General features: G+C 58.9%; 1 protein-coding gene across 1 annotated transcript in view; it reads left to right on the forward strand.

The window, feature by feature from the left end:
• The window catches only part of ZFAT (zinc finger and AT-hook domain containing), a 134,138-nt gene extending 122,330 nt beyond the window's left edge, over positions 1 to 11,808 (forward strand). Inside the window, 6 exon segments of the mRNA XM_015561439.1 lie at positions 1,400 to 1,488; positions 2,746 to 2,884; positions 5,607 to 5,725; positions 6,731 to 6,857; positions 7,888 to 8,018; positions 10,899 to 11,808. Coding sequence (XP_015416925.1) covers positions 1,400 to 1,488; positions 2,746 to 2,884; positions 5,607 to 5,725; positions 6,731 to 6,857; positions 7,888 to 8,018; positions 10,899 to 11,135 — 842 coding nt within the window. The 3' untranslated portion in view covers positions 11,136 to 11,808.
• Positions 11,809 to 12,663: the final 855 nt, after the last annotated feature.

Genomic DNA, 12,663 nt, shown 5'->3' on the forward strand with positions numbered 1-12,663 from the left:
GGGAAGAGAGAGGGAAAGACAGAAATATCGATGTGAGAGAAACACATCTATTGGTTGCCTCTTGCATGTGCCTGGACCAGAGCCCAGGCTGGGGATGGAGCCTGCAACTGAGATACATGCCCTTTCCCGGAATCGAACCTGGGCCCTTTCAGCCCACAGGACGATGCTCTGTCCACTGAGCCACACCAGCTAGGGTCCCCGTGTTTCTTAGCGTCCCTCCTTGGATTACCTTTCCCTCCCTCGTGGGCTGCCCTTTCCTTCTTCACCACTTTTGCCTCCACCGCTGGGCCCTCCGCCAGTCACTCCTGCTCCCCTCCATGCGCCTGCTGTTCCCCTCCACGCGCCTGCTCTTTCTCTTCCTGCGTTTTTCTGCATCTCCCGCTGGACTGGGAGCTCCGCGAGCAGGGGTTTTGGACTTTTACTACATTTGTTTTGTATCCCCGGCGCCTAGAACTGTGTCTTAGCTGTAGGAGGCTTTTGTTCGTTGATTTTTGTTGATTAAACGAGTGGAAAGAAGCAGCAACAACGTAAAGTGTGCCGCACGGAGGGGCTGGGACACCGCAGCCTGGACACCTGGCAGTGATCCCGTCTCGTCTCCCCGTTCCGTGAAATTGATGCTTGAGGATTCGATGTTTTAGAATACGGGAGAGGAGCACGCTGTTCAGTGGATCTTCGCGGCACCTTTTAATGCAGCGGAAAGGAATGCAGCCGTCACCCTGTCTTTCACCTGCTAGGGAGTCTAGTTTTCCAGTTATCGGCGCCTTAACGTGCCCTGTCCGTGTTCGTTCCTGTTTCCCCGAGAACTCATCACCGCGCCTCGTGAGGGCTGGGTCATCTGGGGAAAGGCTTCCCTTGAACAGGTTTGCCTGTCAACAGGCACAGAGAGACATCGGCCTGTGAAGGGCCCGATGAAGCCCTTTGTACGGACACACAGTGTGCAAGAATTCACCGCTAAAAAGCCGGGCTGTGCCACGCCCCCTCTGACTTCAGAGAGAGCGTGGACGGGGTGTGCGCTCGAGTTTGCACGTGGTTCTGCTCTCCTGTAGCGGGTGGGGCAGGATGAAGGCTGCACACAGGGCCTTTACGGTGAGAGTCTCTAGTCATGAATGAAAAGCCCTTTGAAGCTCAGCCAGTGCCTCTGGAGCCGCCTCCAGCCCGGCCGCCCTCCATGCGGAGTTAAGAGGGATTCTGGTAGGACTTGCTGAGGCGTTACCCGGCGTCCAGCACCCTCACCTGTGGCGGCCCCGCCGCCTTCTGTCTGCGCCCCTCCCTGCTGGTTCCCCTGAGACCCAGAACCCCCGCTGACGGGCATCCTCCAGTGCCCGGGGCTCAGGCCTGGCGCTGCCTGCACACGCAGGAGAGGGCCTGGCGCCTCTCACCTGCCCTCCCTTCTTCCCAGGGAAGCAGTTCAAGTGCACGGTGTGTGACTACACGGCGGCCCAGAGACCCCAGCTGCTGCGGCACATGGAGCAGCACGCCTCCTTCAAGGTAAGGCGCCGGGAGCGCGGGTGGTCCGGCTGCAACGCACGGCGTTCCGAAGGGAGGGGCGCCCTTGGCCTCCGGGCCCCAGGGCTCACGGAGGAAGGAGCTGAGCCTCGGACTCTGTTCAGGAGGGTGGCATCCTCTGTCCTTGGCACATGAGGCCATGAGGCGTGTGCAGGAGGGGGCACACGGGGAGGAGGTGCACTCTTGCCCTCAGACACGAGGGACTTGGAGGAAGGAATGGGGCGTTGGGGACAAGCACGTGCGCCCTCAGATCCTGGATTCCTTAGTGAACCCCTGACCCGACAGGTGTGAGGATGCCCACCCGCCTGCTGCAGAGCTGGGGATGGTGCCCGTGGGTTCTGTCCTGGTCTCTTAGATGGAGCTGGTCTCCCTCCAGAAGGGCCTCTCCCAGCCGCGCAGAGGGGCACGCGGGCCCGGCTCCACTCCCCTCGCTGCTGTGAGCACACGAGCCCGCAGCCGCGTGTCTAGTTATCAGACTCAAGCGAAACCCCTGAGCCAGATGCCCACGGAGGTTGAGCTCAGCAGCCGAGCGTGTCCCCGGGTCAGGGTGTCTTGAGCCCCGGGCGGGAGCGTGGGCAGGAGAGGGCTGGCGTTCGGTCTGCTTTTCGGTTCCCAGCTGAGTAGGAGGTGAGGGGCCTGAGGTCACAGTTCCCCTTCCTCCCTGCAGCTCGTGTAGTTCGAGGAGAAAGGGGCATGCAGGGCGGGCGGTTTATTGTCAGAACTGAGCTCCCGCTGCCGAAAACCTCATGCCGCCTTCTGCTTCCTTGGGGGTGAGATTTTTTAAAGCACTTCTGGGGGAAAAAAAGGAAACTGGATCGACTTATGTTAAATTAAAATCCTGTCTGTCTAATAACTCGTGCTATCATCTCAGAAATATTGCATTTTTGGCAGCACAAGCGATTACAAAAAATCAATGATCGGAGGATGCGGAAGAGTCCTCTCAGCTCCGGCGCGAGGAGCAATTAGCGCGATCTGTTTACTGCTGTTTGTGGTGAGGAGGGAATGGCCTCCGTGCAGCCACTTTCGAACCCGTGGTCCCCATGGTTTCACAGCATTCACTCCCCTCAGTTTCATTAGTCTCTGGCCTTATTTTACAGCAGAGGCGGCTCTGTGCTTGGTGAAGGCCGTGAAGACCTGGCCTGGGCCCGGCTGGGGTGGCTCGGTGGTCGAGCTCCCCATCCTTCGGGCTCCATCTGGGCTGGGCTCACCTTCCCCTGACCGCCCTCCTTGTCCCCACAGCCTTTCCGCTGCGCCCACTGCCATTACTCCTGCAACATCTCGGGCTCCCTGAAGAGGCACTACAACAGGAAGCACCCCAACGAGGAGTACGCCAACGTGGGTGCCGGGGAGCTGGCCGCTGACGCGTTCGTCCGGCAAGGTAGGCACGAGCTGGCCCGGGGCCTGCGCAGTCCCCGCAGGCGCGTTTCTGTGGAGCCGCGACCTCTGGTCACTTAATCCTGGCCCCTGAACGTGCTGTTAATGCTTCATCGTCGCCGTGTCACCCTCCTCCTCCTCGTTACTGTTCACCAGTGTTCCTTCTTGGCCGTGTTAGAGCAACCTCAATGGAAATGGGAAATGAAACGTCATACTGTACCCACAGACCCCCTCTGCCCCCAGCTCGTTCGTCTGCACTGCCTTCTGCTCTGGGTCCAAGCACGCACTTTGCATACATGGAGGTCACGGCTTCCGCTCGCCATTTTACACTGACTGGCACGGACGTGCCGCTGCCTTCTGGTCTTCCTCGTTGTCATTTCTAAGGCTCTCCGTGATACAGCCCCGGGCACCGGGCCTCTCTACTTATCCACGCTCCTGCTCCTGCAGCTAATTCTTGTATTGCAATGACAGAGACTGCTGTGGCAAGCATGTTATAGGGGGGCTTCTTTAGGTTACCCCAGAATATTTACCGAGTCCTCAGATGGCTTATCCTGAAAAGGAAAAACCATCCAGAACATTCACACTAAAGAGGATGGATGGATGGAGCCTCTCCCATATTGAGAAGTTTGGAGTTTCTTTGGCTGTTTTTTTCAGTAATTAGTCACGTATTCCCACTTGGGAGGGTTTAGTGCACACGCTGTGCCATACAGAGAGAGGCCGTTGTGCTTATGTCTGCGCTTTGTGAATTCTGCTGAAAGTGGGTGCAGCCTGCGGTATGCCAGCTGCTGCTCTTTCCCGGAGGTCAGAAGTCCAGGGCGGGTCCCCTGGGGAAAGTCAGCTTTGCCAGCGAGTCTGTACGCAGCGGCTCTGGTGGGAATCCATTTCCTGGCCTCTGCCAGCTTCTAGGGTCAGCCCCTCCCTTCACCTTCAGAGCCCACGATGGCCAGCAGCCTCATGTCCCAGTGCTGCGGCCTCCCCTCCTCCTCCCTGCTTGGAGGGGCCCTGGGGGTTACACTGGAGTCCTCACTCCTCTCCAGCGTTTTCACCTGAGAGAAAACTCCCCTCCCGGGAGGTTCAGGCAGTGGCTCTGGGGCGAGCGAGCCAGCACATTCCGGCCTCCACTCCCCAGCCCGGTGTCCAGGCCGTCCCGGGAGATGGATTATTGAAAATGAAATTGAATTTCCAATCGTATCAGCCGCCACAAAGGAGCACGCGGACTTCAATGCCTGAAACTCCTCCAGAATATATTGCGTTCCCCAAAGAGCGAAGGATGCCACGCTCGATTTTGAAAATTGCTCCTGAAATTCTGTTCTTCTGCCTGGTCATCGGGCCTGATGGGGAGGTGGTGGTGTGGGGTGTGCCGTTCTCAGGGTGGGCGCTGCTCATCAGCCCTGCAGGGAGGGTCACCCAGTTGCCCCCCTGACCTTACTGTGCCTGGCCTGTAAGGTCGCGAAGTGAGGGAGGAATTTCTCTCAGCTCTGATGTCAGCTCCTGGCAGAGTTACACCCTTGGTCTAGATTACAGACTTCCACTGGTTCTTTAATTAACATCGCTGTGGCCAAGGTGGAAGTTTTAATTAATGTGGGGACATTATTATATTAATTTAAACATAACGTAAGGATGTTTTCCTCCCTCAGTTAGTTTTCTGTAAGGAATCTTTTTTGTTGCTGTCAATCCTCACCTGAGTATATTTTTTCCATTGGTTTTTAAAGAGAGTGGAGGGTGGAGGGGAAGAGAGAGGGAGAGGGAGAGAGAGAGGGAGAGGGAGAGGGAGAGGGCCTGCTCAGGGCTGAGGGCAGGGCCTTGCCAGCAGTCCTGCCTCTGCACATGAATTGCAGAGCAAACACCGTTTCTGTGAGTGGTCGCCTCCCACATGTGCCCAGCCAAGGGCCAGGATGGAACTGGCAGCCCTGGCACGTGCCCTTGACCAGGAGTGGAACTGCGACCCCTCAGTCCAGGGCCGAGCGTCTGAGCGGCCGGGCGGGAATCGTTCGTTTCCGTGAACGCCTGAGTGTAGCCTCGTTCTTGTCTTTATAGAACCAGCATCAGTTTCACCACGAAGAGGAAAAGGTGACGCGTCTCACACCTCGGGGAGTTTTAAAAGGCGATCGTAGGAAAACAGGATTTTAATAGATGGTTAATAGACGATAACAAAGCTTTCTTATCCTCTGGCCATGAAAAAGCAGCGCGTTAGGTTTCGCCTAAAAGAGGAGAGCTCGGACCGGCAGGAAATAGCGACTCTCGGAGCCGCCTCTCCTGGGGTGCGCTCGGGGGAGGAGTTGGCATCTGTGGCTCTCGCTCTGCCGACCCCGCCCTCAGTATAAAGTCACCTCGGTCACTCACAGTGTCTCAGGCAATGAACACGCCATGTTGTTTGGGGAATAGCGACGAGCAAAAGAATCTGTGCAGACACAACCCTCATAGGTCTGGCTGCCTAGCACATCAGCAACAACGTATCTTTAAAAACATATATTTTCAACCCGGGGCTGGTTGAATCTCGGCTGTGGGACCCGTGGCTATGGGGGGCGGACAGACCAGTGCGCTCTGCAAGTGTCACTCAGTGAGTGGAGAAAACATCACGTTTAGAAGCCTCTGCCCCCAAAAGCATGCCCGTGGCTCTCCCGTTCCGTGCCCGGGGAGCTGGGATCGCACATGAGCCCCCTCCTCCTCCTACGTGGGGGCAGGAGGGGCTCCCCCGCTGACCGCCTGCCTCTCCCTCCGCACAGGCGGCCTGAAGTGCCCCGTGTGCAGCTTCGTCTACGGCACCCGCTGGGAGTTCAACCGGCACCTGAAGAGCAAGCACGGCCTGAGGCTGGTGGAGACGGAAGGGGAGCCCAAGTGGGAGGTGAGGCTGTCGAGGCGGGGCCGGCCCGACCTTCCTCTGAGGATGTGAGCCAGGCACGGTTCCTGGCTGGGAGGACTGGGGACCTCCGCACGTCCTGTCTCCTGGCCGCGGGGTGTGCCCGGGAGGCCATGCCTGTGAGCTCCTCCTCCTCCGTCTCTTCCTCTTCCTCCTCCCCCTCTTTTGGGCTGGGAACGCCTGAGTGAACGTGGCCGGAATAGAGTGATCCGCGCTCTCCCGAGCCTGCCCGTCACTGACTGTGCTCACAGAGCACGCCTGGCTCCTGTCCGTCTCGTGCGAAGCCCTCCCTTTCGTTCTTCGTTACTGTTGACAGCGATGCTTCCCTCAGTTTCCCTGGGCCTCCGCCTCCCTTCCGGGAAGAGGTCTGCATTCCCGTCTAGCGTGTGAAATTCTGCCCGCTCCGTCACAGTAGCTCCTTCTTTGCCCATGAGTCCTCACTTTGCACAGATAGGTTTTTTGTGTTCACTTTTGTTTACCGTGCCATCGTATAAAAATGAAAAGGGACGAGCAGCTAAGACGTACTGAGCCCTGACCCGGCGCCGGGACCGGGGCTGCAGGCTTTGTACATGTTACCTGATCGCCACCCCCTCTCCTGCCCTCCGCCACCCCCACCGCAGTGCCCTTCCTCTGCCAGCCATGGGGCAGGAGGCGCTGGTGTGGGGGCGCTGAGAGGTGGTGCTGGCGCCATGGGAAGAGACAGGAGCCATCAGAGGAGCGTGCACAGGAGTCCCCGGCACCTCCAGCCGGATCTGCACGGCTGTTCCCGGGCAAGGGTGTCAGCAGGTGGCTGCCCACCAGAGCGGGCTAGAGCCTCCGTGTCTGCAGAGGGAAGTTTTCTCCCTGGGAAGGGGAGTTATTGGAGCAGCCGGCTCCTCGGGGAGCAGTGAGAGGTTGCAGAGTGCCCTGGCTTTGTCCTCTTGCCTCCTCCCGGGACTCCGGGGGCAGGGGCCGTCCAGAAGGTCACTCGGGTGTCATGTGTTTGCTCAGCCAGTGACAGAGCCTCCCGAGGAGCCCGCCGCCCAGTACCTGCACATCGCGGAGGCCGAAGAGGACGTCCAGGGCACGCAGGCCGCGGTGGCCGCGCTGCAGGACCTGAGATACACCTCCGAGAGCGGTAGCGTGGGTGTTACCTGTGGGGGGGGGTCCTGGGGGTGCGTGTGAAGGCAGTCAGCTCACTAACGTCGCTGTTGCCGCGGTCATGTGCCCATCTGCCCTTTACGCAGTACCCACCTCCCCGCCTCTCCCTGACTGACCCCCGTGGGGCAGACACCCCCCCCTATACGCCTAGGCTCAGGTATCAAAGCTGGGATGAGCCTGAGACATGTTAGCTCTAGCATGAAAGTTAAGGAAGGGCCAAAAACTCCATCATCACAATGAATACTATTTTAATGCAATATTTTTTAGAAATCAAAATCAATGCACCCCCCTCCCCCCAGCACGCAGATGTGGGCGGAGGCGTTGCGATGTGCTGTCGGCATAGCGCAGCCCTGATCTCCCCCCGGTGAACGATGGCCGGGCTCAGGGCTCCGTGTCCTGGAGAGCCACGGGGGTCAGGCCGATGGTGAGGGCAGGCGGGCATTTCAGGAGCCACCCGATAACATGGATTCTAATCTTTTAATTTTTTAAAATATACTTTGTGATTGATTTCAGAGGGAGAGGGAGAGGGAGATAGAAACATCAAGGATGAGAGAGAATCATTGACCCTGGCTGCCTCCTGCATGCCCCCTACTGGGGACCAAGCCTGCACCCGGGCATGTGCCCGACAGGGAATCGAACTGTGCCCTCCTGGTCCATAGGTTGACGCTCACCCACTGAGCCGCCGGCCGGGCTGGACTCCAGTTTTTTGAGATGATTCCAGTAGAACCCAAGCTTAACAGGTTTGGGACTAGACGCCCGTCGCTTGGACAGTGAGGCATCCCCGGGTGTTTAGCCCAGAGCCTGTTGCCGACCACCCGCCCGTGTTCCCGGGGCCCCCACCTCTGCCTTGACGCTGTGGCTGGCGCTGCCCAGGCCTCCGTCCTGAGAGGTGGTCTCGTGTCACCACACTTGGGTTCAGAGCCTGTGGGCTGGAGCTCTGGCTGTTTGCATTCGGGGACCTTCGGGACCAGTGGCCTAAGGGGTCCCGTCTGTTTCTTCCCCGTAAGGTGACCGGCTGGACCCCACAGCGGTAAACATCCTCCAGCAGATCATTGAGCTGGGCAGCGAGGCCCACGACGCCACGGCCGTGGCCTCCGTGGTTGCCATGGCTCCAGGGACGGTGACTGTGGTGAAACAGGTAAGGGCCCTCGCCTCACCTCCAACTCATGTCCCTAATAGAACCGCATGCGTGGGTCTAGTCTCGCGCGTGGCCTTTTCTACCCGTGACTATCATGGAATCGTGTTTCCAGTCGCCCCGTGGATGGAGGTGTGTTTCCGGGGAAAGGTGTAATAGATTTGAAAATTCTCAGAACTTGTCATGCATTTCCTCTGAAGAATCCCAGCGTGGCAGTGAGCAGGATGCGGACACATTTGGGCACATGGTCATGAGATGCCCCCTTGGGGCCTGAGGCACAGTGAGCCCACGCGTGGCGACAGCCAGAGAGACAGGAGGGGCCGTGTAGGCTGGCCTCCTAAATCCCAGCACCCCCCCAACCAGACCCACACCGCGTGCCTGTGCCGGCAGGAAGAAGTGCTCCGTTTCTGAGTGAAGGTCACACCGATGGGCTCACTTCCTCCTCTTCCAGCCTCAGGGGCTGCCTCTGTCACAGCGCAGAGCGTCCGATCAGCAGACCATCCTTTTGTCTGTCCGCGCTCCTCTCTCTACTCTCTCCTGCTTCGCTGTACAGAAGCCGAGTCTCGGTTACACAAATACTTAAAACCCAAGAACACAGTGAGCCCCTCAGAGCCAGGATGGACAGGGCATCTGACTTAGAATCCAGTTCAGGCTCCTGGAGGAGGGATGTGCTGGTCGCAGCCTTTTCCGTAGTTATCCGTTCATTCAGGCACTCGGTCGGAGGTATTCAGTAGGTGCTGACTGCAGCAGCAGGGCCCCTGGGGTCCAGGAGACAGTGACTCTAGTGAGAAAAAGCACACAGATCAGACAGAAAGGATGTCACGTGGTGACCAGGAGCCTGGAGAAACGGGGAAAGGGGAGTCGCTGGGGCTGTTGGATGAAGGTTGTCAGGTACATCTGTGACGTGGGAGCAGAAACCTGGGAGAGGTGTGTGTTATCAGAGCTACCCAAGCTCATCTGTGCATTTAGCACTGAATTTTATAACGGAAGCCAAGAAGGAAAAGTGAAACAGTTAATTTAGCGAAGGGAGAGTGTTTTGCAGCCATCCTGGAGCTGGGGGCCTGGGGGCCCCGAGGGAAGCCGCCCCTCCCTAGAGTGGAGCCAGCAGAGCGCTGGCCGCACAGTGATGTGGTCCAGGCTCCATGGACTGGAGGCGGCAGCAGTGCAGGCCTCAGCCGGTTTATGGATAATCTGTACGTCCCCTGGGTTGAGCTTTCTGTGCTGCTCATAATTCACCCGCAAGATGTGTTAGATCAGCATTTGGGGATAATGCTGAAGCCATGTGATGTCTGCGTGGAGAGCAGTTTCCAGCCTGTGCTAATGGGGTAGGCCCTGGAGTGATGGACTTGAACAGCGAATGGTGACAGCCAGACAGCCAGCCGTAAAGGGACGGGGACAGGGCAGAGCACCGATTCAGCCCTCTCACTGTGGCCTGTGCTCCCTTCAGCTGCCGCCACCCTGCACCCTCCGCGAGGTCTCAGGACGCGGGGTCACCCAGGCTCAGGTCCAGCTCTTGCTGCTTCCCAGCTGTTTGCCCTTCGATGAGTCCCTGGCCCCCTGGAAGCTTCCGTGTTTCCACTTGTAAGCCGGGACAGAAATGCTCACCCCACGAGATGCTGTGTGGAAGCTGCAAGGGCTGGGTGGACGTGGGGTTCCGTGGGGACAGGGAGGGAGTCGGCGATGGAGACCCGGGAGTGCCCAGGCAGACGGGCAGTAGAAGGGCCGGGGATAGAGTCCCAGAGGCCGTGGGAGCAGCTAGCAGGGCGGCACATTGTGCCAGGTGGCAGAATCTTCTGGAAAGGTGAACAAGGAACTCTGTCCAGGGGGTTGGCCATTGAGTGGCAGCTGGCGGCCAAGGGCTATGGGCCCATGCCTGCTCCCGGCCCACCTGTCTCATCTGTTCACTGAACAGCAGGAGGTGTGTTTGGCACCTGTGGGGTCAGGGCCCATCCTAAATCACCCGTGTCCCCATGTATCTCCCCCCACCCCCCGTGTGGAAATGACGGGCCGTTCAGAGGGGAAAAGCATTCGCCGTGTGTTCCCTCCCCCACCCTCCACCCTGTCAGGTGCTCCCCCTCCAGAGCGAAATGAATCAATATTTACTTCTAAAGTCTTAGTTCCCAGTACATTTTCCCATTTAAATGAAATTGAAACAAGCAGTAAAAGAAGGAATAAGAAAAAGGTCTCAATTCACTCCAGAAAAATACATCAGACGAGATGCATTAATAATTCCACTCGGAGCAGCTCTCTGGCTCCTGGTGAATTCTGTCAGTGACTCGGCGTTCCTCCCAGTCCTCCCCTCTGTAGAGCCCACCCCCGGCGCCTTTCCAACTCCTCCCTGAGGGACCGTGGCCCCTGCCAGCCCCTCCTGCCCAGAGGGCATGGTATAGTCCGAGCCAGTTGGGGTCTCCAGAGATAGCGTGGAGTCATGGCGTGTCACCCCGAGTGGGCAGGGAGGGGAGGCCCCCCTGCTGGCTGGGAAGGAGGCGCCATGAACAGGAGCTTGTGGGAGCAAGCCCACCTCTCCCCTCTCCCCTGGAGTCACTGCCACCTTCCCACCTGTCCTCTCTGCCTTGGCCAACCCCGCCCAGCCTACACTGTGCCCCCTGGAGGGAGCGGCCTAGCCCTGCACCCAGGGCTCTTTCTGCGGCTGTGTCTTCCCCAGCAGACGGGTGTCCCACTGGGCACCGTGGCCTCTGGCAGCTAGTGGACCATTATTCACGCCGCACCTGTACTCGGGAGCGAGTGCAGCCGTGGAGAGGTCTGTGTGCAGTGGGCACGTGCTCTGGGGCATCCCAGGTGCTCCGTAAGTCATGGGTGACTCTTGTCATGGCCGGACCCAGAAGCAGGCCTGCATGATGTGACCTCTCTTGCCTCCCATAGGTCACCGATGAGGAGCCCAGCTCCAACCACACGGTCATGATCCAGGAGACGCTGCAGCAGGCGTCCGTGGAGCTGGCCGAGCAGCACCACCTGGTCGTGTCCTCGGACGACGTGGAGGGCATCGAGACGGTGACCGTGTACACGCAGGGCGGGGAGCCCTCGGAGTTCATCGTCTACGTGCAGGAGGCTATGCAGCCCGCGGAGGAGCTGGGGGGGCACCTGGCCCAGGAGCTCTGAGGACGCCCAGCGCCAGGGCCGGGCTGCCAGGCCCTGCAGGGCGCCAGGGGACCAGAAGGGCGACTTCTGACCGGGGCTGTCCTTGCTGCTCTCCGTGCTCCTCCATCCGCCGGCTGCCATGGGGGCTCCTGGTGCTGCTTTGGGTGGGCAAGGTGATTGGCAAATGCAGCAATAGGGGACCCCCCCAGCACAACCCCCCCTTACCCTGAATGATCTGCTTCTGAAAAGACTTCTGCATCAGTTCTTCAGACAGGGCTCACACCGCATCGCCCCCTTCCTTTCAGAGACGCCCCCCAGTCCCCATCAGCATCTTCCCGAATCCCAGCCCCAACTCCTGACCCCACTGAGGTGCTGAATCTGCATTTGGGGCTGCGTGCAGCCTGGTGAGAGGCGGCACCACAGAGCCGGGGGCCTGCGGGGAAGGGGAGGGGCAGGCTTATCACAGAGCCCCCAGGATCAAAGTCCGCCCCCCAGGATCAAACTCCACCCCCCCGCCCCCCAGGATCCAGGCGCTTATCATGGGAGTAACCACAATCCATGACTTCCTCCGCCGTCCCAGGTGGGGCCTCAGCTTACAGTCTTGGCATTCTTTCGCTTTTTTAAAAAAAATGCACTTTTTACTCTTCACCTCCTAAGGAGGCAGGTGGATGGAATAAAATCAGTCTCTGCCTGAGTATTTGTTGGACGGTGTGCGTCCCCTCCCCCCGACCCCCTCCTCCTGCAGCCCAGGGCCTTAGAATGCAGCCCGGATGCACTTTCTCCTCTGAAGCATTTAGATTTGCTTCGGGGCCCAGTGTTGGGAGTCGGTGACCTTAACCTGTCATCTGTGCCAGCGTTCGATTTGCCGCCGGCCCAGACGTGGCATCACCTGTCCGTTCGCTTTGTACACTTTGTGCCCACGACCAGGCCTTCCCGACACTGTCGTGTGACTCAGGTGCCAGTCCAGGTGCTCGAGGGTAAGGCCTACACCTTTTGGAGCCCCTGCTCTGTGCACAGCACTGCTGACATCTAGGCGAGGCCTACTGCACCCTGCCCAGCCCCGGGTCGCCTGACATCACCCACCGTCCCACTCACCAAGGTCAAGATTCGCTCCCTCTTAGGACCCTTTCTTGAAAGGCAACCTCGTGCAGGTGCATCAGCAGGTGGGCAGACGGACGCAGTGGTGGTTGGTGTGGTTGAAGAAGGCGGAGTCCTGAAGGCTGCTCTAATACAGGGAGGAAAGTGACAGCTTGCCCTAAGCCAGGAAGGGAAGTGCGTCAGGCCTTCAGGGGAAGGAGGGACACTTCCCAAGTGGGATGAGTGGAGAGCTTCCTAGAGTAGGTGTCCTGTGATCAGGGTTTGTAGATGAGATAGGCTTTGCACTTGCAAGGATTGGGGCCAGGGGAGGGGAAGGGAATTCCTAAGTAAGAGTGGAGCTGACCCCAAGGGGGCAGCATAGTATGGGCACAGTGAGCCATAAGCATTCCGTTGGCTGGTGGACAGCCCTCAGGGGAAAGGCACAAAGATCAATCAGAAGCCAGAACCTAGA

Source organism: Myotis davidii, unplaced genomic scaffold (assembly GCF_000327345.1).
Source record: "Myotis davidii unplaced genomic scaffold, ASM32734v1 scaffold30, whole genome shotgun sequence".
Classification (NCBI taxonomy): Eukaryota; Metazoa; Chordata; class Mammalia; order Chiroptera; family Vespertilionidae; genus Myotis; species Myotis davidii.